Below are 24,748 nucleotides of genomic sequence, written 5' to 3'. Positions count from 1 at the left end.
AAAGATTTTATTTATTTATTTGACAGAGAGAGATCACAAGTAGGCAGAGAGGCAGGCAGAGAGAGAGGAGGAAGCAGGCTCCCCGTGGAGCAGAGAGCCCGATGCGGGGCTCGATCCCAGGACCCCGAGACCATGACCTGAGCCGAAGGCAGCGGCCCAATCCACTGAGCCACCCAGGCGCCCCACATCTACCTCATCTTTATCATGGTTATGTAGTAGTCCAACATTTAGACATACCTACTTATTTACCCAAGTCTTTGATGTTTACTTGTTTCCAGTAACAAATATAATCTTAAATAAATATTTAATTTCTTTTGAAAGGGGGACAGAGAGAAAAAAAGAAATAGGGAGAGACGGTGAAGAAGGGAAGGAGGGGCAGAGGGAGAATCTTAAGCAGGCTCCATGTCCAGTGTGGAGCCCAATGCAGGGCTCAATGTTACAACCTGAGATCATGACCTGAGAGGATATCAAGAATCAGACACTTAACTGACTGAACCATCCAGCTGCCCCTTAAATATAATTTTTAAACTCTTAGAGTCTTAATGTTCTGATCTGTTAATTGATATATTTTTAAAAAATAACTACAACAGAAGCTACAATAATAAAAGCACTTCCTTTTACATAAATTCTAGGAGCTAGATACCACTATGTAATTATAAATTTTTCTGCCTAGAACTAATTTGACTGAAATGAGGCTTGATTTTTGTTCTTTTTCAGAAAAATGAACACACAAAAACCAAAATAAAAATATTTTATATTTTCCCCATCCTTCCTGCCTTAGACCTGGAGGCTCCTTCATGTAATAGCAATATTTTATGGTTCAACTCTACTCTGAAGAATAGTAAGCTAAAGACAAAATATGGCTATCGGATGCCTGGATGGCTCAGTCAGTTAAGGGTCTGACTTGCGGTTTTGGCTCAGGTCACGATCTCATGGTCCTGGAATCGATCACAGCATTGGGCTCTGAGCTCAGTGGGGAGTCCACTCAAAGATTCTCTCCCTCTGCACCATTCTCCCCACTTGTACACTCTCTCTCTAAATTAATAAATCTTTAAAAAATTAATAAAGACAAAATATGGCTATCAAGAAGTGAGTGAATGATGAACAAAAAATAAATTATATGGAGAAGTTATCTAGCATGGCAATATTACTATCATCTCTGTTCTAAGATATGTTAATTAATAATTAAACTTCTAGGTCTTAGCAGATTAAATGTACTGAATATAATTTGATCTCTTGATAAAACTAGGTCAACAATACTGACTCTAAACCATTAGACCATATCCTGCAACTTTCTCAAGTCCTTTAAACAGTAATTTATTTGCTTGTTAATTTTTCCTATGACACAAAAAACAAGAGTGCAAAATATACAGATGTCCAATTGCCATAGCTGATTAGTAAGTCTATTGACAAAGAGTATACAGTGCTGTATTTTGGCCTGCTAATACCGTATCTTTCCTATAGACTCTTCACATCCTCATAGGATAAATACATCAGTAAGTTCAATTGCTCTTGCATCCTCATACTTTAAAAATAGTTTATGTAACTAACCATCCAAATAGGAATAAAACACAGTAAACAGATAGTAACAGCTAAATCTGAGAAGAACTCTTGCTTTAAAAATTAACAATAGATACCAATAGTTAAATAGTTATGCCTTATTAACTAGAATTTCTAACAAAGTACTTTCCATAGTGATGAGACAGCTCATTCAAAATAAAGTAACTTGTTAACAGAACTACTGGTTGAAAAATAAGAGCACACGGGGTGCCTGGGTGGCTCAATCAGTTAAGCATCTGCCTTCAGCTCAGCTCATGATCCCAGGGTTCTGCGACTGAGCCCTGCATTGGGCTCCCTGCCCAGCGGGGAGTCTGTTTCTCCCTCTCCCTCTGTTTGATGCTCCCCCTGCTTGTGCGCTCTCTCTCTCAAACAAATAAAATCTTAAAAAAAAAAGAAAAAGAAGAGCACATACTATTACTGAAGTACTGATGGAATACTTAAAACACAAAACGAGAAAGAAATAAAAAATGGTAAGAATTTTGAGAAACAATGTAATAGCAGCAAGAAACTTCCACTGTTTGCACAACTGCCAGGCAAATAAGGAAAATTCTAGTCTTGGAAATTGGGAAATTAGAACATTCTGAGCTGAACTTAATCATGTTAAAGAAAGTGGACATTTATACACAAATAAAAGACAACAGAATTAGTTTCAACATCAGATAGAGTCTAACTTTTCCTACTGATAGTCATACTTTCTTGACTTAGCAGACAGGACAATGGTGTCCCAAATCATGAGATATAAATAAATCCCATTGAGATGAAAAATATGGATACATCTTCATCAGTCTTAGTTTCCTTTTACAAGTTAAAGCAGACCAGTAAACCCAAACAGAGCTAACATTTGGATGATATGGGTGATACTCATTTATGCAGAGCGAAGATTTATATTATATTCACATGAGAAAAAAAGCAAAGTAAAATAAAAGTAATTTTTCTTTTGGCAACAATTGAGCCAAATCTAATCATGTCTCTAGATCTATCAGTTTATAGAAAATACTGGGGATAGAGAACCACAACAAACTGTGTACCTCAAGAATACAATCAACCAAACACATAAATGTACGAAATTCTTTAGAAAACCAACCCAATTCCTTCAACCAAAAAATGGCAATAAAAAAAGGAGTAGAAAGAGAGGAATTGTTGTAAACTGAGAAACTTAAATATGTACCAACCAATGCAACGTAAGGATACTGTCTGGATCCCTATTTGAACAAACCAAATATAAAGATGTGTCTTTGAAACAATTAGAAAATGCTGAATACAGAGATAGTAGCAGATATTACCAAAGAATAATTGCTAATTTTGTTAGGTATGATAATAAAATTATGGTATTTTTTTTTTTTAGATAAACACTGAAATATTTATGCATAGATCATATAATGCCCAGGATAAGATGCGTATTGTCTGGGAAACTAAATGATGCACATGGGGGGTTCATTACAGTATTTTGCAACTTTGTGTTTCTATATGAAATATTCCCTAATAAAAGTCTTAAAATTTTATTTATAACAATGAAACAGGATTTATACAGAAGCCACAATTGTTTGCCCCTTGACATAGTGATTGTGAAAGTATGTGCTAAGATAGGCCTCATTAACCTTAATTTGGGAGTGACTATGATATATTAGAGGTCCTCCTTGCTCACCCACATTGGACAAGAAACAAGAAATACTGTGAACAAAAATAAGTATTTGTTATTTTAATCCACTGAGGTTCGAGGGTTCTTTTATATTGAACAGCACTACCTAATTTATCCTAATTCAGATGCCGAGGTATTCTATATAGAATGAGCAAGGTCAGGAACTTTGATAAGCTTGTTCATTCCTATTAAGGCAGAATTCCTTATAACTCTAGGAGTCACGGGCTAGAAGCCTCTAGAGATATATTGCTGACAGTATGCAAATATTTTCTACCAGTGTTCATGTAATAATCTCAATTTACAAGTAATTTATTTAGTCTCTAAACTAGTAAAGAACTTGAGCTGTAGTGATTTAGAAACACGCTGTCCAATACAGTTGATACCAGTCAACATGGCTACTGAGAATCCAGAATGTGGCTAGCCTGAATTGAGATATAAGTATAAAATATATATCAAAATCTTGAGACTTAATATATAATAAGAGAATATAAAATAGTTTTTAACTGATTATGTGTTAAAATGCTAGTAATTTAGACTTATGGGATTATATAAAATATATTATTAAAATTAATTTTATTTGTTCCTTTTTATCTTTTTAATGTGGCCATTAGAAATCCAAAATTAGATCCATAGTTCATATTTTATTTCTCTGAGACAACAGTGATTCAGAAACCCTGAGTTTTGGTCAGAAGGTGATAAGAAGGAAAAGAAATATATGTGCAGAAGACCAAAAAAAGAAAAAAAAAAAAAAGGAAAGAAAAATCTAACTTAGAATATTTAATTGAAAAAGAAAATCTGTATAATGCTCCATCACAGACATGGACAAATGTCTCAGAATCTTATGTACTAAGCAACTGGGATGTAAGGGAAAAAAATAGTATCAACCTAAAACAGATCAGTAAATAGCAAATAATACATTCAGCAATGAATATGGAAACACACTGAAACAATATCATTTTTTAATAAATGAATGAAATCAAGGGTGTTTTCTTGGACTTCACAGAGTCTACACAACTTTAGTAGGAAATTCCCATGAACAACTTGGATTTAAGTAAAAATTTACCTAAGATATGAAAAACCAAAGCCCAAGTAAAGAACAAGATACCAACAGGAAATAATGCCCATGGGTTTGCCTAATGGTAACTACTCACCGCAGAAGAACAATCGAATCTACCCCCCCACAACCAAGATATAATAAGAAGGAGTTATGACTTTCTAATTATTACTTTTGCTTCTTACATCCCACTAAAAGCAAAGGCGCACTGTGAAGTTTTTCACCAGAAGAGTTTATTTCCCACATTAAATGACAAGAATCTTTTTGGCATGCAGGGAAGTTGTATGAATTTTCAGTTGTTTTCACAGTCTGATATATAAATACTATCAGCGTTCGAGATTTTCAGGTAAAGATATTTAATATAAAAAGCAAGCTCCAATTTCAGGTTAACAGTTCCTATCTAGAACTTTTACTCCATCTTGTGGAGGTAAAGGGTATAATTATTAAGAGTTTTAAAAACTCCAAAGAAACTTCAAAAGCAGCAGTTTTAACAACAACAAAACATGACATGATAACAATTTATGATATCCCAGTTATAGCTGTTTCACATCTAGAAACTGCATTAAAATTAACAGGAACTACCATATGATCCAGTAACTGTGCTATAGGGTATTTACCCAAAGAATATGAAAACACTAATTTGAAAGGATATGTACACCCCTGTGATTACTGCAGCATTATTTACAGTAGAAAAATTAAGAAAGCAGCCCAACTGTCCAATAGAGGAATGGATATGGGTACCTTATTGGTTCAGTCAGTTGAGCATCTGACTCTTTCAGTTCAGACTGTGATCTTAGGGTCATGGGATCGAGCCCCATAGTGGGCTCCCCTCTGAGCGTGGAGGCTGCTTGAGATTCTCTCTCCCTTTACCCCTTTCCCTGTCTATACATACACACACTATCTCTCTTAAGTAAATAAATAAATCTTAAAAAAAAAAAAAAAAAGATGATTGGGGGCGCTTGGGTGGCTCAGGGGGTTAAGCCGCTACCTCCAGCTCAGGTATCTCAGGGTCCTGGGATTGTGCCCTGCATCGGGCTCTCTGCACAGCAGGGAGCCTGCTTCCCCCTCTCTCTGCCTGCTGCTCTGCCTACTTGTGATCTCTGTCAAATAAATAAATAAAATCTTAAAAAAAAAAAGATGAATGGATAAAGATGTGGGGTGTATGTATATTCGTGTGTGTGTATTGGACTATATATGCCTGAATAATGAAACATTATTTACGCATAAAAAAGAGTGAAATCTTGCCATTTGCAACAACATGAATAGATCTAGAGAGTATAGAACTAAGCAAAATAAGTCAGAGAAAGACAAATACCAATATGATTTCTACCCATCATTGCCAACAATACAAATAATTTATCTTACACTTTAAAGATCGTTAAGTTTAGAACTTTACACTTCAATGCTTCACTATTCTCCAGTATCCAGACTCAGTGATACCAAATTCCATCACTTTTTTGTTCATATTCTCAGCTCCATCGTTCTTATCTGTGTTTCTGTAGTCATGACGTTATTTTTAAGTTAAAAGGACCATTGAATATAACTACATTTTAGTAGAATGTGATATATTTAGCCTCTTACCAGTACATCATGCACCAAAGCTTGATATGTCCAAGTATGGTGTAAAGGAGTTGCCAAATCTATGTTTCTGTCAACAAGGACTAATAAAGGTCTTTGGAAGCTGTAAATATATTTAAAAAAATTATGTAACTCTTGATAACAGTTTCTACATCTCAATTTTTCTAATGCTTTCTGGTTTTATCATTTTGACATGAACAGGAAGTATGCTAATATTGACATGCCATTAACAGTCTGCTTTAAAAATATTTTTTTAAGTATAGTCAGTCAAGTAAAGTAATAGTTTGGACTACTTAGAGTCTGTGTATAGTGCTAGATTATAAGTCTTGAGGAACTGTCTAAAAGGAAAAAAATCTATGCAAGTACTTCTACAGAATAATTTTTATAGTTATCAATGTAAGAATAAATTGCTTCTACTTAGATTTTTATTTCACATTTTTGGCGAAAAAAAGGAATAGCTATTATCAGTTCCAGGGGAAACTATTAGAGAAAGCAGAATCTTATAAATTTACAGAAATGTTTGACAGTTTCATAAATTACACCTTTTTCTGTAAACACAAATTCAAAAAGCAGACCCTAGAGAAGACCCTCGCAAAGCATCCCGTTATAATACATAAAACTAAAACATTAAGTCACAGTGGTACCTACCTATATAATTACTCACTTACCAAACACTTCATATATTGTTTACTGCATTACTACAACTTAGATGTGAAACAGACTATACTTAAAGCAAAGAGAGGCACAAAGTCATGTGGTTGCCATGCATCTCCAAAAGCTGTAAAGGTCTGCTTTGGCAATACTGTATCAAGGGTATACATCAATTTTCAAAAGATATTGTTATGTAATTATATTTACTATTCATATTTTGTCCTGCAAGAGAACTCTGACCATTTTAGTAACTCATTACACTGCAATGACTATAAACGCGCACTGCACTGATTATAAAACTCTGCAATAAATAAATAGGAATGGCACCTTTACCAGCTACCTCATTTATTACTCCAGAGCTAGGTGAAAGGCAAGGAAAGATTGCCTATAGTGAAGTTTCTTGGCTCAGCACTACTGAGATTTGGGGGCTTGTCCTGTGCATTATAGGACATTTAGCAGCATCCTATAATGCAGCCCACTAAATTCCAGTAGCATCTACCCAGCTGTGACAACCAAATATGTCTCCAGGCATTACCAAATTCTTATTGAGGATCATTAACTTACAACTGGATTCAAATGTCCAAAACAACAGTCCAACAAAGTTACTCACCCCTATAATTAATTTAGAAATGTACCCAACAAATTCAAAATAAGACAACTATATTATAACATTAATAAGTTTTTAGGAATTATCCAAATAAAATAGCATCTTTATGTTAGCTTCTAAGGCTTTTATAAGAACACTGTAGAAAGGTACTATTAAGTAATAGATGCTATAGTGGGTGGTTCTGTGGGGAAAAAAAAAATCAGGTGAGAATTTGATGTTTCTGCTCTCCTTAATGAGAAGCATTCTGCAGAGTATTTAAGACCAGCAATGAAATCACAGAAGAGTTTAAAATAATGTGGGGGCTGAGACAGTTGGAACAAACAACTGAAACATAATGTTACTGTTAACTCCAAATTATAGGAATAGTATGAAAGACAGTAGGAGCCATCTAAATTGACTTGAAATGAAATCTGTGGAAAGTTACCATAGAACTATTATCCTTGGAGGGCAGTTATACTGAGTATCAATTTATTTTTACCGGCTTTATTTATTAATTCACTTAAAATTGGGGGAAGGGATTAATATTCCAAAATACTGTCTGTTCCCCTTGAAATAATTCTCAGCCATTTTTGTATGTTTCCTTACTTCTTCATCCGAATATCATCTATTATTTTTAATAAACAAGTATTTCAATGTAAAAATAGAAACTAGTTGATAGGTAGAACTAGACATAAGCATCACAAGTTTTTCACTTACTTTTGTCATTACCAAGAGACCTAATGATAACTGAAATTAAATGGCTTCTGATCTTCAAAGCCATATAAAACAGGAAAATCTCTCCTACATTTGAGAAAAATGCAGAGCAATTTTCATGGGGCTTGAATTGACAACCCTGAGGTAGAGACCTGAGCTGAGATCAAGAGCTGGATATCTAACTGACTGAATGATGCAGATGCCCCCAAAACAGAAATTTCTAACAGAAGGTAAATTAAATAAAATATTCCATTTGTATTTCAAGAACAAACTGAGTCAAAACCCTGATAAAGCATAGTACCTGAACTGGCCAGCTCCAAGTGTGTCACCTGTAAAAAGACTGTTTCTTGCATCTCTTAGATTTTCTCGAAGTTTCTTATCTAGTTTCTGAAAAATCAAATTTGATAATAACTCTTAAAGAAAAATTTCACAGAATTTTATATAGGATAATAAAATGTGTTATTATGAACATTAAGAACATAATGTGTTCTTAGTTTCATAACCAAGAAACTTGGAACTTTACAAAATAGCAATTCTAAAATCTAAATATTTCAGTTTCTTTACTATTCAATAACATCTTAACTTGGACTTGAAAAGACCAATGCCTTTTCTATTGTGACTCGGGCCTGATTTCACTAACAATCACTTTTCACGGACTATTTTTACTTTAGGTACAGGACTGATTTGCAGTAATGAGCCACCCTCTTACCCAATCATGATTCTGTTTCACAAGGAATGTCTCTATATAGTGATGGCTGCAAGAGGCTCCAAAATAGAAATGGAAAATATGAAAGAAAGCAGCCCTCCATTAGTCAATGATTCATTGTGGTTAATAAAACTCAAAAACGTCAGTGTATCTTTCATCTTTCCATATCACTTATCCTTTCCTTTTAGTAATTCCATAATGTCTCTAGCCCCTTACTTGTTTTTTAATCTTTAAAGCAAATTTTTGAATGCCTAGTTTATACTGTATATTTTACTCCAATATAGTGGGATAGCAAATGCACTGCATTTTAAAAATGGTTATGATTGCCAATAAACATTTCCTAAGTGAAGTTAAATGTAAAATGATCTGGGGGATCAAATAAGTGTAAAAACTACTTGGAGAAACAAGGCAGAAAGACAAATATACATTTTAGTAAAAAAGAAACAGAGCTGGAATAACATGTCAGAGTAAATCATTTTCTCCATCACATAACAGTATACAATGACTATTTTTTTATTTTTGGTAGAAACCCACTGTTATAAAATACAAATATTTGCTTTAGTATTTAATATATAACCCATAGCAATCATATACTTAATATTAACAAAAACACTTGAGGTACTTATGGAAAATAACTGATAGAATATTATTTGTCATCAATGGATATCTGTATGAACTCACCACTGCTACCATTTCTGCTGCTGTTCCTCTTGAACATCTGATTATAGGAACAGCACCTATTTTAACAACAGATGTTAGCAATGATTTCAGCTGTTAATAATTAAAATGGATACTTAAATAAATACCAAACCATCAAAAATACAAGAGAAGTATAAATTTCAGGCTAGAAACATGAGGATTTATCATCTCAAGAGTAAAAGCAAGATTTCAGAAATGGACACTTCCATTCAAAAAGAAAATATAAGGGAGTCAAAAAAAAAAAAAAAAGCCATTTCCATATGGTATTGGCTTATCAGTGTGACCAGATTTTTTTCAATGAATTAAAACTAAGTTAGAATTTGACTCCCTACAGGCAGTTTCAAAGAGTTTGCTCACAGGAATCACTTTAATTTGACTTAATGGAAAAGAATGAAAAGAGGTAAGTTAATTTAGCAGTTTGGTATTATTATTCAAGATTTAACAAATTAACGATGAAGGATTTAAAAAAAAAATCAATTTAAAAGATAAAAAAAAATTCTTTCAATGTGAAAAGCTCCTAAAACGTGGCTTCAGTTCATTATTGAATCAGCTCATTAGACCTCTTAATTTCTTTCTTTATTACTCCAAGTTTTATCAAAGGCTGAAATCCTAAAACAACAGGAAAAAACCCAATTGCACTGAAAACCTCAGAAAACAAACTGAGAACACTGTAATCTTCATATGCTAAAACTGTTGCATTCTAGATTCTATACAAAGCACGTTCAACTAGAAAAGTAAAATTATAGAATATTAGCAAATTTTATAAAAAACGTTTTCTTCCAAGTTATACATGCTTGTCATGTAAGATTCAAATATTAGAAATGTATTAAGTTAACCCTTTGATTCCAGCACCTAAAATAATCTCCATTAAGAATTAGATATGGATGGTTTCAGATCATTTTTTACATGTAATCTTAATAAATGCATTAATGAAGACTACAAAAAAGAAAAATATGGTATTACACAATTATACATACTATTCTTTTTTTTTTTAAAAGATTTTATTTATTTATTTGACAGACAGAGATCACAAGTAGGCAGACAGGCAGGCAGAGAGAAAGAGAAGAGGAAGCAGGCTCCCTGCCAAGCAGAGAGCCCGATGTGGGGCTCGATCCCAGGACGCTGGGATCATGACCTGAGCCGAAGGCAGAGGCTTTAACCCACTGAGCCACCCAGGTGCCCCTATACATACTATTCTTAAATTTGCCTTTTTCCATTTTTGTTAACATCCTTCTACATCAGATTGGCAGTAGTTTCAATTACTCTTCTGAAAAAAAAATCACTTTCTGATACTTTACATAATAAAGGTTGCTCTAACACTTCAGTGGTCTTCTATGCTTCTCTTTTTCAATCTACCTTTACCCTGAAAATGTATCATCATGGAAAAATAAGCTAATGTCCACAAAAAACCTAGCATTCAGTAAAATTTTGGAGTGTGTGTAGGATGGCAAAATAAGTAGGTTACTTAAAGACTAAAAGTTGGGGGCGCCTGGGTGGCTCAGTGGGTTAAGCCTCTGCCTTCGGCTCAGGTCATGATCTCAGGGTCCTGGGATTGAGCCCCACATCCGGCTCTCTGCTCAGCGGGAAGCCTGCTTCCTCGTCTCTCTCTGCCTGCTTGTGATCTCTCTCTGTCAAATAAATAAATAAAGTCTTTAAAAAAAAAAAAGACTAAAAGTTGTATATTAATGTGCTCTGTTTAAAGCAACAACAACAACCTCATTTGAAGGTACTCGAAAGCATGCAGTAAGTACGGGGGTGTGTGTGTGTGTAAGTGTGTGAGTGAGAGAGTGAGAGAGAGAGAGAGAGAGAGAAACCTTGAAGGAAGAGATATATTTGAAAAAGGAGATACATTTTTAACCAGCTTTTCTCCTGAGGGTACTTTTCAGCTTGCAAGGCACAGAGGAAAAAGAGTTCAAGCAGAAAACAGAAACAGAAGACATAACGAGCTGAGGAATCAGACTGATATTGAGGGCTGGAAATTAAAGGAGAAAAATCCCTGAAAGGAGGGAGCCCCAAAGCTCACATGTAAATTCTCCTCAAACCTCTGTTTATATCCTAAACTATTCATGGTGTCTCTCTTTTCCTCAATTTTCATTTGTGAAATGAAGAGAAACTTCAATAATTTAGTGTAAGGGTCATTTCAACTAGGGTTTTCAGTGTCTGCAGAATTAAAATTGCAGTTAGACGGTTTCTAAACAGATCCATTAGTAATAGTAAAGCATGAAATCACACATTAGATACTGAACACAAAGTAGCTGTAAGTAAATTTCGATGTACCAAAGGAAATGTTTAAAATTCTGAGTATAGTGGATTAATAGTATATGTAAATTTAGTGTTTTCTGGAACCTTGGGAGTGTGCCTTAATAATCACATTTATCTCTATACTTAAAAGTGTATTTAAAACTTTCCTAATGGAATATTAATTCTGAACTTACCCAGTGTAACAAAAAAGCAGAAGAGGCTGTCAACAATAGTGTCCATAACAGTTTCCATCTCTGTGTCTGTGATATCTGGCCTGTTAATAGCTAAAATAACATACAGAGGAAAAAGTTACCAAACTTCTTTGCCTTGATAACACTTGTAATACTCAAACAAGTAAAATTTTTCATGTGTTACACTTTGAAGTGAACAAGTATCCATTAAAAATGACACTACCTTAAAAAAACCCACAGCACTTCAGTATCAATAGTAGTGAGTAGTATCAATCAACATCAGACTAGTACTAAGAAAAAAATCTGCCACATAATATATATAAAATTTTTGTCAGAGCAAATAAAAAAATAAATATCCTATTCCATAATTTTATTCACAAACATTAGATAGCCTCAAGAAACTACTGAACTTATTACCCAACTACTGACAGAAAGGACAATGCAAATCAATTATCACAAGACCAGTGTCCCACATCATTTTTTTTGTATTATAGTAAGTTATAGGAACTTCTTTTCTGATGTATTACACTGTACTAAAATGGTTTCTAAACTTAAGTGGCTACATGAATCACTCTAGAAATATGAAACTCTCTCTGGAAGCTATTAAATATTCAAGATTCTTAACTGTTTTCCCCAGGGATTCAATTCAATACATAATTCTGGATAATTCTACGAAATCTGCAATTTTGGCAGGCACCTCAGGTGATTCTTAGGGCTACACTTAGGGGGAAAAAAAACTTCCCTGAAGACTATACTTGACAAAGACCTTGCCTTACTCCTCCTCCCATCTCTCACAATACCTAGGCCTAGTATCTGACAAGTAGATGTCCAATAAATGGTTGTTGAAAGAATGACCAGAATAAAATATTATCTGTATAATAATTTAAATTTCCCAACACCCTGAATATGAAAACAAATATAAAATTCAATTCAACTTGTGATTATCATGAGAGGAAAGCAGAATCCAACTGTATATACCAAAGTATTTAAAGAAAGTATGAACCATCCAGAGGACTTAATAAAGAATTCAACCACGCAATATAGAATCTGGATGAGGGAATATACTGCTACTTGGTGTTGCAGATTCAAATCAGAAGACAGAAATGGCCAAAAGACACAATGTTAATTATGTAAATTCAAGGAACACCAAACCAGGGAAATACTCAGCTCATTCCATCAATCAATGGTGTAGGTAAAATCCAAATGGAAGCCTTCAGCTCTTAGGTTCTACACCTTGGTCTCACACCTCTAAATAAGAACTGACTCGACGAGTCAGAAAATTGTCCATCAATAACCTCAACTCCCTTATATTAACAGCTTGGTTTGTCTGAGATAGTACCCTGACAAATCTGCTTCCTTTAAAAAGATAAATAAATTTCCAATGCATGAAAAGTAGGGGAAATAAATAAAATCCAAGATAGTAACATATTATGTTTGGACCAATCTGCTTATCAGCTGAAGCACTTGAAACATTTGAGAGGATCTGGCATATAATTATGTAATGGTTAAGAGCACTGACTCTGGAGTGAGTGACTTGGTTCAGTAATCTGCTTCTGCGATTTCCTTATCAAGTTACTCAGTATCTGTGCCTCAGTTACTTCATCTGGAAAATATAAGTAATCATACCACCTACTTCACAAAGTTACTCTGAAGAGTAAATGAACTTACACTGTAAAGTGCAGAGAGAACAATCTATTATTATTATATACACTGAGAATCTGGGTAATTAACCATATAATTATACTTTAAAATTAATAAATTAAACCTATACTTTAAATTTCATAATTTCAGACTTGTGATTCTTTAAGTTGAGAGGTAAAGAAAATTAGTTACATTTATAAGTACCTGAAGGTTTAATGAATTTAGACTCACTATAAATTTAATTATTCCTAAAAGTAACTTGAATATTTGGGAAGATTTTGCTTATTAGATTAATAAATTTGCCTGGCTTCACATTTAAAGTACTTAAAAATGAAAATGCTAAACTTACAGATGCAATTTAAACTAAGGGAATTCAGCGAACCAAGTCTGTTGACTAAGCTTGTTAACTGGGGCTGTTTAGAATCTAATCTGTTCAATCTGAATTAACTGATCAAAGAAAAAGCTAAGGTGCTTCACTGTGTTTTTGCTGTTGTTACTGTTGTTGTTTTTATGGAAAACCTCATGAATTTGCATGTAATCCTTGCACTGCAGCCATGCTAATATCAGTATGGTTCTAATTTGAGTCTACATGCTGCGGAAGTGAGCACAAGGTGCTTTGTTTTTATAGTAACAATTTATAAATAACAATTTAAAAGATTCGCTTAAAGGCTTCAGGAAAACTAGGCTTTAAATGCGTAACTTAAATACTTAAGTAGCTAGTTAATTAAAACTCGATTCACTGTAAATAGACTTCTGTAAATAACAACCACTGTCAAAACTCTCTGACAGAGGCAATTCAGCAAATGCTTAGACCCTTTAGGGATGTTGTTTAATTTCTAAAACACAGCACACTATGCAGCTCAAGGAAACAAAAAACTGATGTTCCCTTCTCAGGGAGCTTAACATCTGGTCCAGTATTTTATAACAGGGTACCACTGGCATTGTGGGCAGAACAATTTCCTGTTATGAGCATGTTTACACACTTCAGAACGTCTAGCATCCCTAGTCCCTGCTCACTGAATGCTAGTAACAATCAAAAACAACCTGACACATTTACAAATGCCCCTTTCCGGGGCCCACTCTCCACTCAGGAACCAATGAAATGCTAGTCAACCCCAAACATCTCAACCCTTCAGTAGCAAATTAATGATTATTTGAATGAACTGGCTAATCATATCTAACTACAGTTTGTGTTTTTCTTTAAAATACCTGAATAATTAGTGGACATAACATTTCAGTTAAACAAGATGAGTAACTTTTAGAGATCTGCTATACAACACTGTATCTAGAGCCAACAATACTGTATTGTACACTTAAAAAGATAAAGGGGCAAAAAAGTGTTCTGAAAAAAAAAAGCAACATAGATAATAAAATGGGGTTTGGGTGTTGTGTGTGTGTATGCATGTGTGTGTATTAGTTTTAATCAATATCCAGGAATGGTCAGTTTACCAAAAGACTGAATACAAACTCCAGAGGTAGTTAGCATTTGATCAAATACCAGTATTCAATCCACTAGTGCACAAACAGGGTGTAAGAATCAAGGAGTCTAAAAATCTGTATTTGAGAAAACACCTATGCTTCATTCCATAATAATGCTATAATAGCTGTTGACGGCTGCTGTACTAGAAACTTTTCCAGGCATTTTATACAATTAATTCATTTAATTTCCACAAAAACTCTGTGAGGCAGATAGTATTACTATCTCCAGTTTATAGATGAGGAAACTAAAGCACAGAGAAGTAGAGTAAGTTGGTCTTGTCCAAGAGTCAAAGTACTAGAAGACTCATTGACTCCTACTACTAAAATACTGTCTTACTTGCCATGACTAAACCATTCAGGCAAGCTACTATGTGGTACCTAAAAGGTCAGAGCATTGGTACTTCACTGAACTTAAAAACAACTTTATTACATGTTGCTTCTAAGTGACAGAATTCAGTCTAAATTCTGTGTTTTCTTTGTGTGCTTTAAAATATCTTTTAGAGTTCTGCTGCTATAAACAAAGCTGGCTTTTGATTGTACCAAATATGCTACTTTTGTTTACAGTACAACTCATTTTGTTAACAACGAATTATAATATTCCTGTTTTTACATACCACGATACGAAACAAGCTCCTTATTTTGATTACATAATACAAACATATCATCTTCCAAAGTAATAAAATTGAGATACTGATCAAAAACCTAGAAACAAAAGAAAAAGGTTTATAAATCAGTTTTACAATATATTTTTTTGAGAAGACTCCATGCCCAACGTAGGGCTTGAACTTATGACCCTGAGTTCAAGAGTCACATGCTCTACTTACTGAGTCAGCCTAATGCCCCAATTTTACAATACTGAAAGCACATTTGGTTTGATTCAATCAACCAATGGTAAAAATTATAATTATATTCAATAACTGAAAATTATACTATGTAGCAGACAGCCTCCCTGGGTAAGAATAAGGAGTTAATATCAAAAAGGAATATAAACAAGACTTTAGACAATAAATTATCAAGGAGGGGAGTAATATTTTCAGAAAACAAAATTTAAGAAGATACAAAATTTGTTTTAAGACTGTGGTAGGGATGGGAATTTATATCAGTTTTGAAGGAAAAAAATCACAATTTTATTCATTTTAATCACATTTTCCTAAGAAAGTCATAACTATTTTTCCACCATGAACACTTATAAGTGGGAAAGAAGTTATACTAGGTCTTTAGAAGTGCAAATCAGGAGAAAAATTAAGAAAACTCTTTTTAAAATACATTAAATTAATTAAACAAACTGAGAACTATTTCTACTATTTTATGTAAAGTTAATGATAAACTTTGAAAAGAAGAACATTTAAGACATACGCCTCAAAAACTAATCAGAAGTAGTAGTAGACTATCTAAATCTAATCAGTGGGGAAAAATGGGAAGTAAATACATAGTTGTTTAGTCTTTCATTTGCCCTCCATCATTCCTTAGAATTTCAAGTGTTGTTCAAATTCAAGAAGCATAGGGCACAGTAGGGCTATAACTAATAATAAATTTACAGATTTATTTATAACTAAGCTGAACCTATCTAAAAAGTAACTATGATATAGAATGGATGGTCCATCCTAAGTTCCTTCTTTTCTTACACTATGCAATGTAACTTCTTTGGATCCTCTCTCCTAAGTAGATCTGAAGTTAGAATGGTGACGATAGTGATTATAAATAAAATAATGTCAACATATTTTTAGTATAATTTATAACAAAACAATTGTCAAACTATTTTTCCTTTTTTCAAAAGATTTTATTTATTTGACAGAGCAAGAGAGCACAAGCAGGGGGAGAGAAGCAGGCTCCCCACTGAGCAGGAAGCCCAACATGGGGCTTGATTCCATGACTCTGGGATCATTACCAGAGCTAAAGGCAGATGCTTAACCATCTGAGCCACCCAGGAGCCCCTGTCAAACTATTTCTAAGTCAAACTAAAAAGATTGCAAATCCTAGCCTAAAACAAAGACAGATTTCAGCATTTCATTTTTATCTTTCAAATTCATTGGGTAATAGGTACCTTTAGTTTGGTTTATTTTCCCTCGTTCAAACTGTAGATAATTTGCATTATCAGAACTCTTTCTAAAAGTAATGAGCCTAAATATTTGTTAGGTTGATCTGGTCCTCTACAAATTAGGCACCTAAGTCAATTAACAATTTTCAGAATATACTAAATTTTACATTAACAAAATGTCATCAGCCAACCAAAATCTCTTACCTTGGCTACTTGTGTTACTGCACTGGCAGCCAATGCTGCATTCGCAATATCTTCCAGTTTACTTCTTGAAATAGCAGAAATAAAATTTAAATAATATGATTCATAGAGTTGATTTCGCAGATCCTAGAAATACAATGAATACTTCATTTTTATGAGCAAGTATAAAGGATGACCACAAATAAGAATCTCTTAGATAACTATAAGAGCAAGATACTGGAGGATAATAGACATATTTAAAAGATGGATTATATAAATGACAATCAAAAACAAGAGTCCCAAAAGAATAAAGTCATGAAGAAGTTACTGGTTATTTGTTTGCTAGATATAATGGACCTATATATTAATAAAGTTATGATATAATATTACCAATAAAATTCTATTTTAATTATAATGTCACATAAAACTGCTTGAAATAGTATATCTGCATTTTTATTAAAAATATCCAGAAATGGCTCTCATATAAAATGCTTATTATATTTTGCAGATACTGTCTTCTACTGCTCTGGTCATGTAATAATACAACCTATTTCCTTTGCTGCTCAGACATAATTCCAAAGACCAATTCCAGAAGTATTACTTCTCAATCATCCAAAAGTAGTATAATTTAAAGTTATGCCAATTCTTAAATCAAATTTACTGATGTTTTCAAACTCTAGGCAAATAGGTATCTAAATAACCATACAGAATACCTTGTATATACTGCAGGTTCAGTTTCAAACCACCACAATAAAGCAAACTTTGTAATAGAGTGAGTCAAAATAAATTTTTAGTTTCCCAGTGCCTATGAAAATTATGTTCACACTATACTGTAGTGTCTTAAGTCTGCAACAGCATTATGTCTAAAAAGAGTATATACCTTACATAAAAAATACCCTATTGCTAAAAAATGCTAACCATCATCCAAGCTTTCAGCAAGTTATTAGTGATCACAGATCACCATAACAAATACAATAATAATGAAAATGTTTAAAATAGTGTGATAATTATTAAAATATGACACAGAAACATGAAGTGAGCAAATGCTGTTGGAAAAATGGCACTGGTAAGACTTGCTTGATGCAGGGTTGCCACAAACCCTCAATTTCTAAAAACGTGCAGTTTCTGTGAAGCACACTAAAACAACGTATGCCTGTATTTCCTCAAACCTAAGATACTGTCAGTTGCAAGAGGCATCATTATGTAACAACAAGAAAGAATTAATTCTGCCAATAAAATTCTGTAACACACCATCAAATTTTTTATTTATTTATTTGACAGAGAGAGAGATCACAAGTAGGCAGAGAGGCAGGCAGAGAGAGAGGAGGAAGCAGGCTTCCTGCCAAGCAGAGAGCCCAATGAGGGACTCGATCCCAGGACCCTGAGATCATGACCTGAGCCGAAGGCAGCAGCTTAATCCACTGAGCCACCCAGGCGCCCCAACCATCAAATTTTTTTAAAGATTTTATTTCTTTATTTGACAGAGAGAAAGATCACAAGTAGGCAGAGAGGCAGGCAGAGAGAGAGGGGAGGGAAGCAGGCTCCCTGCTGAGCAGAGAGCCCCATGTGGGGCTTGATCCCAGGACCCCGAGATCATGACCTGAGCCAAAGGCAGAGGCTTTAACCTGCTGAGCCACCCAGGCGCCCCTACACCATCAATTTTAAGATGCATCTGATATCAGAGATGTTTAAGTGTGAAAACCTGAGGGTTTGGAGCGTGTGTGAGGAAGGCTCCTGAGCAGGACAGTGGTTTTAAAAAGGTCGCGGGGTGGATTAAAGGATGAAGGACTGAGAATTAAGAGCAATGAGGAAATAAGTAAGTATGCTGAAGATATTGGGAGTCAAGTTTCTCACTGTCAGAAAAAAAAAAAAGTTCTAGATTTGTAAAGGGAAAAAGAAAAAACTAGGATGAATCCTGTATTTCTGAAATGAAATAGTTTTGGATATTACCTGTCTTTTTATCTAGAGAGATAAGGAAGATTTTTAGAGTCAAATATAGATATAAAAGTATTCGTATATATACACATACATATACTTCCAGTTCTGTCCATTGTGATGTCCTAAGAACTCTAACATCTTAGTAGCAATAACTCTGCCTTATTCCCAGTTGCTGATTTCTAAATACAATTCTCTACAAAACACAACCAGGCTCCTTAGAAATTGGCTGAATCTTGCGCTAGAATAAAGTATGAGATGAGACTGAACAATCATATTGTGCCTGAAAGTAAGGAAGTGGTTTAAGAATGATGAACACATTTCAAAAGGATGCAGAAATGCAGGATATAAGATAAATTATAAAAGTCAACTGTATATCTATACACTTGCAATGAACAATTCTAAAAACAGAATTAAGAAAACAATTCCATTAACAATAACATAAAAAAACATGAGGGAATATATTTAACAAAAGAAGTGCTTGGGGGCGCCTGGGTGGCTCAGTAGGTTGGGCCTCTGCTTTCGGCTCAGGTCATGATCTCAGAGTCCTGGGATTGAGCCCCGCCATCAGGCTCTGTGCTCTGCGGGAAGCAGGCTTCAAATATTTATTTATTCAAATAAATAAATAAAATCTTTAAAAAGAAAAAAAAAGTGCAAAACTTATTTGCACAATACAGAACATTATTGAGAGAAATTAAAGAAGATCTAAATAAATGAAATGGTATTCCATGTTCATGGATCAGAAAATTTAATATTGTAAAGATGACAGTCTTCTCCAAATTGATCTACAGATTTAATGCAATGCCTATCAGATGCAAGCTCCAGGCAGCTTTCTAGGGAAATTCACAACCTAATCCTAAAATTAATATGAAAATTTAAGGGACCTAGAAAAGCCAAAAAAATCTGGAAAATGAAGTATAAAGTTGGAGGACTCAGTTTCCCAATTTCAAGCCTTGCTTTACTACTCTTGTAAAGACAATGTGGTATTGGCATAGGACAGACATAGAGATCAGTGAAATAGAACTCAGAGTCCAGAAATAAACCAATGTGTCTACCGTTAATTTTCTTCTTTTTTAAGATTTGTCAGAGAGAGAGCACAAGCAGTGAGACCCGCAGGCAGAGGCAGAGGGAAAAGCAGGCTCCCCACCTAGCGGGAAGCCCAATACAGGACTCAATCCCAGGACCCTGCTGGGATCATGACCTGAGCCAAAGGCAGATGCCTAATCAACTGAGCCACCCAGGTTTCCCTTACGTTAATTTTCAATAAAATGCCAAGACAATTCATGGGAGAAAGAACAATCTCTTCAATAAATGATGCTGGGGCAACTGGACAGCCACATGCAAAAGAATGAATGAAGTTGGACACCGCACTCATACTGTATATAAAAATTAATGCAGAATGGATCAAAGATCTAAATTTAAGAGGCAAAAGCACAAAAATCTTTGAAGAAAACACAGAGATTTGGCCATGGGTTCTTAAATATGACATCAAAAGCATAAGCAACTGAAGAAAAGACCAACTTAAAACTAAGTTTAAAATCAAAATTAAAAGTTTTTGTGTTTCAAAGATAAACTCGAAATGGATAAAAGACCTCAACCTGAGACAGGAATCCATCAGAATCCTAGAGGAGAACATAGGCAGGAACCTCTTTGATATCAGCCACAGCAACTTCTTTCAAGATATGTCTCCAAAGGCCAAGGAAACAAAAGCGAAAATGAACTTTTGGGACTTCATCAAGATCAAAAGCTTCTGCACAGCAAAGGAAACAGTCAACAAAACAAAAAGGCAACCCACGGAATGGGAGAAGATATTTGCAAATGACAGTACAGACAAAAGGTTGATATCCAGGATCTATAAAAAACTCCTCAAACTCAACACACACAAAACAGATAATCATATCAAAAAATGGGCAGAACATATGAACAGACACTTCTCCAACGAAGACATACAAATGGCTATCAGACACATGAAAAAATGTTCATCATCACTAGCCATCAGGGAGATTCAAATTAAAACAACATTGAGATACCACCTGACACCAGTTAGAATGGCCAAAATTAGCAAGACAGGAAACAATGTGTGTTGGAGAGGATGTGGAGAAAGGGGAACCCTCTTACACTGTTGGTGGGAATGCAAGTTGGTGCAGCCACTTTGGAGAACAGTGTGGAGATTCCTGAAGAAATTAAGAATAGCGCTTCCCTATTATCCTGCAATTGCACTGCTGGGTATTTACCCCAAAGATACAAATGTAGTGAAAAGAAGGGCCATCTGTACCCCAATGTTTATTGCAGTAATGGCCACAGTCGCCAAACTGTGGAGAGAACCAAGATGCCCTTCAACGGATGAATGGATAAGGAAGATGTGGTCCATATACACAATGGAGTATTATGCCTCCATCAGAAAGGACGAATACCCAACTTTTGTAGCAACACGGACGGGACTGGAAGAGATTATGCTGAGCGAAATAAGTCAAGCAGAGAGAGTCAAGTATCATATGGTCTCACTTATTTGTGGAGCATAACAAAGAACACGGAGGACATGGGGAGATGGAGAGGAGAGGGAGTCGAGGGAAACTGGAGGGGGAGATGAACCATGATAGACTGTGGACTCTGAAAAACAACCAGAGGGTTTTGGGGGGGGGGGGGGGGGCGGTGGGAGGTTGAGGAACCAGGTGGTGGGTAATAGGGAGGGCACGTACTGCATGGAGCACTGGCTGTGGTGCAAAAACAATGAACACTGTTATGCTGAAAATAAACAAATAAAAAAAAAAAAGTTTTTGTGTTTCAAAGGATACCAACCTACAGAATAGGTGAAAACATTTCCAAATGATATACTTGATAAGGGTCTAGGATCCAAAATAAGAAAGTACTCTAACAACTCAACATTAAAACAACAGCCCAATTAAATACTGGACAAGGGATCTGAATAGACCTTTCTTCAAAGATGGACAAATGGCCAATAAGCACACTAAAAGATGCTTAATATCATCAGTCACCAAGAAAATGCAAATTAAAATCACAATGAGAGGGGCGCCTGGGTGGCTCAGTGGGTTAAGCCTCTGCCTTCTGCTCAGGTCATGATCTCAGGATCCTGGGATCAAGTCCCGCACTGGGCTCTCTGCTCGGTGGGGAGCCTGCTTCCTCCTCTCTCTCTCTGCCTGCCTCTCTGTCTACTTGTGATCTCTGTCTGTCAAATAAATAAATAAAACCTTTAAAAAAAAAAGATACATATAGTAAGATTTTCTGGTTTTTAAAAACAGGGTAAGTCTTAATCAATATGCTTCCTCAGCCAAAAAATTTGAAATTTTTCAGTCTCTTTAAAATTCAAAGATAATCTCAAAAATCAAAGTGAGTAATTAAGTAAGACAATTTTTGATTTTTCGCACTGGAAATCTAAGAAATTAAAAAAAAAAAGAGTTTATTTATTTGTGAGAGAGAGCACACAAGCAGGGGGAGGGGGAGGCAGAGGGAGAAGCAGGCTCCCTGCTGAGCAAGGAGCCCAGTGAAGGACTCCATCCCAGAAACCTGACCCGAAGGCAGATGCTTTTTTTTTTAAAGATTTTATTTATTTATTTGGCAGAGAGAGATCACAAGTTGGCAGAGAGGCAGGCAGAGAGAGAGAGAGGGAAGCAGGCTCCCTGCTGAGCAGAGAGCCTGACGCGGGGCTCAATCCCAGGACCCTGAGATCATGACATGAGCCGAAGGCAGCGGCTTAACCCACTGAGCCACCCAGGCGCCCCCGAAGGCAGATGCTTAACCAACTGAGCCATCCAAGCATTCTGATACTAAGAAATCTTTTGAAAAAACCTGTTTCCACATTACAGGGTCAGGAAATTAAGAACTCATATTACCTGGCACATTCTGTCAATATTTTCTTCAGTTGGCATCACAAAATACACTGCAGGAACATCTGGTATAGGATCTCGATCAGAGTGCAAAAGCCTAAAAGACATAAAGAATGTAAAATTCACTTTTTTCTTAGTCACTTATCTAAAAATATAGTTTTTAAAACAGTATTTCTCAAACTAGGGATTAACCAGTTCAGGGACAAGGAGACCAGTATACTAAAAGCGCTTGGTGAAATTAAGCTTTCTCCTTGTATCAGTGCTAATATTATTTATTAATAAGATCCTAATGTCAGTCTTCATCTCCTCTACTACAATCACCTGGTACAGAAATACCAAAATTCTTCCTGAAGAAAGCACATTCATTATCAATTTTATTTCCAGTTTTTGGTTGGGGGAGGGTGAGTGGGAAGAAAGTGCAATTCTGTAAGACAAATAGAAACCTGAAAGAACCTTTAAAAATAATGAAAAATTTTACCCATAAATAAAATCAAATACATTTTTTTAAGTAAAAGATGTATGAATCCTCCCTTAAAACTTTAAGGCAATCTATTTTTTTAATATTTATTGCATCATAAGAGAATGCACAAGAGATCATCTAGGCATCTCATAGATTATACCACTTGATAGTTTTCTCCTACAATTCAGGGAGTACCTTGATTCAAATATCCTAGTATCGAATCACAAAATGTCTTTATTCTTCACTGTAAGATTCTGCTACACTTATATCAGGAAATATGACAACATGTTATCTGTACAATATTCTAGTCATTCTTCTGTGAATAATCTACATACAATCTTCCTACACATGCTCCTATACACGATAGTGTAGTCACCTCTCTATAACAAAGAGAGTGAAAGAGGCTGCCACTGAGTCTGCATTTTATGACTTCCTTCCATTTGTTTGGCTGCTGCTACTGACACCAGAAAGATTACCCTGTTATGGCAGCCACTGTATGTTATCTTCTTATGCTGGCTGTCCAATTGCCTAAAGGGGTACAACCACCATTTCATCTTCTGGAAACTTATTATTTCCTACAAAGCAGCCTAAACCAGCAAGCAGTGTATAAAGTAACTGACAAAGTATTCTTCAGCAGATAGGGAAGAATAGTCAGATGCACCTTGCACAGAAATTCACAAGGGTAGCTGTGTGATCTTTTCATGTTCTGGTGACAACAGCAACAGGTAGGCAGAAAGAATCTATTACTCTCAAACTGGCAGTCTAGCTTGTCACTCCTTAAGGAAGCACTAAGGCTCACCTCTGCTAGTCACTGTTACTGAACCATTATGGTTCAGTAGACAAATAGTACAGAATTCATGGTCAAGCAATCTGAACACTGCTACTAACTAGCTGTATAATCATGGGACAATCACTTAAAGTCTATAAACTTTAATCTTTTTGTTAGTAAAATAAAGGAATTAATCAGTAAGGCAGCAATAGTAACCAATGCTTGTTAATAAACCACCATTTCCAAGGATGACATCAAGCCAAATATTCAGGTAAGAAGGATGAGCACATTACCAACAACAAATTTTTATTTTAACTCTGAAATAAAAATGAAAGGAAAATCCATATTCCATATTTCATCAAACCTAAGGTGCTATCAATTTTAAAACATATTATTAAAATAATCTGTTAAAAGTGACAGAAAAATGCTGCCAATTTAACCATGATATAGCATTAATTAGAAGATAGATCCCAACTTCAGAAATATAAAAAAGTGAAAAATGTATTTTAGAATTGATGCAATATAATATTCTATTAATTTAAAACAAATGCTCAACACAAAACTGAAGAATTTAAGAATTTAACCACATTCTGATATGTTACTCACTGGAAATCTAAAACCACATGCCCACTAAAAGAGCACATTTCACTCCAATATCTCATAATAGAGTAAGAATTGGTTATAACATCATAAATAGAACAAAATACAAATAGTTAGAATATCTTAAAATTAGACTCCTTTAGTACATAAAAGTATTAGTACATATGCATGAATACAGTCCT

At 34.9% G+C, this 24,748-nt stretch overlaps 1 protein-coding gene across 3 annotated transcripts in view; it reads right to left on the bottom strand.

The window, feature by feature from the left end:
* Positions 1-24,748, bottom strand: part of SCFD1 (sec1 family domain containing 1) — a 102,774-nt gene that overhangs the window by 68,784 nt on the left and 9,242 nt on the right. For all 3 annotated transcript variants that reach the window (XM_046008779.1, XM_046008780.1, XM_046008781.1), the window contains exons 4-10: positions 22,744-22,834; positions 16,982-17,104; positions 15,354-15,441; positions 11,623-11,712; positions 9,170-9,225; positions 8,084-8,169; positions 5,835-5,934 (exon numbers count right to left, since the gene is read on the bottom strand). In XM_046008779.1, the coding sequence (XP_045864735.1) occupies positions 5,835-5,934; positions 8,084-8,169; positions 9,170-9,225; positions 11,623-11,712; positions 15,354-15,441; positions 16,982-17,104; positions 22,744-22,834 (634 nt within the window). The remainder of the gene's footprint in view (positions 1-5,834; positions 5,935-8,083; positions 8,170-9,169; positions 9,226-11,622; positions 11,713-15,353; positions 15,442-16,981; positions 17,105-22,743; positions 22,835-24,748) is intronic.

This window comes from Meles meles, chromosome 6, assembly GCF_922984935.1.
Source record: "Meles meles chromosome 6, mMelMel3.1 paternal haplotype, whole genome shotgun sequence".
NCBI classification, from domain to species: domain Eukaryota; kingdom Metazoa; phylum Chordata; class Mammalia; order Carnivora; family Mustelidae; genus Meles; species Meles meles.
Note: the sequence above shows the minus strand (reverse complement) of the source record. Positions and strands in the feature narration are given on the sequence as shown.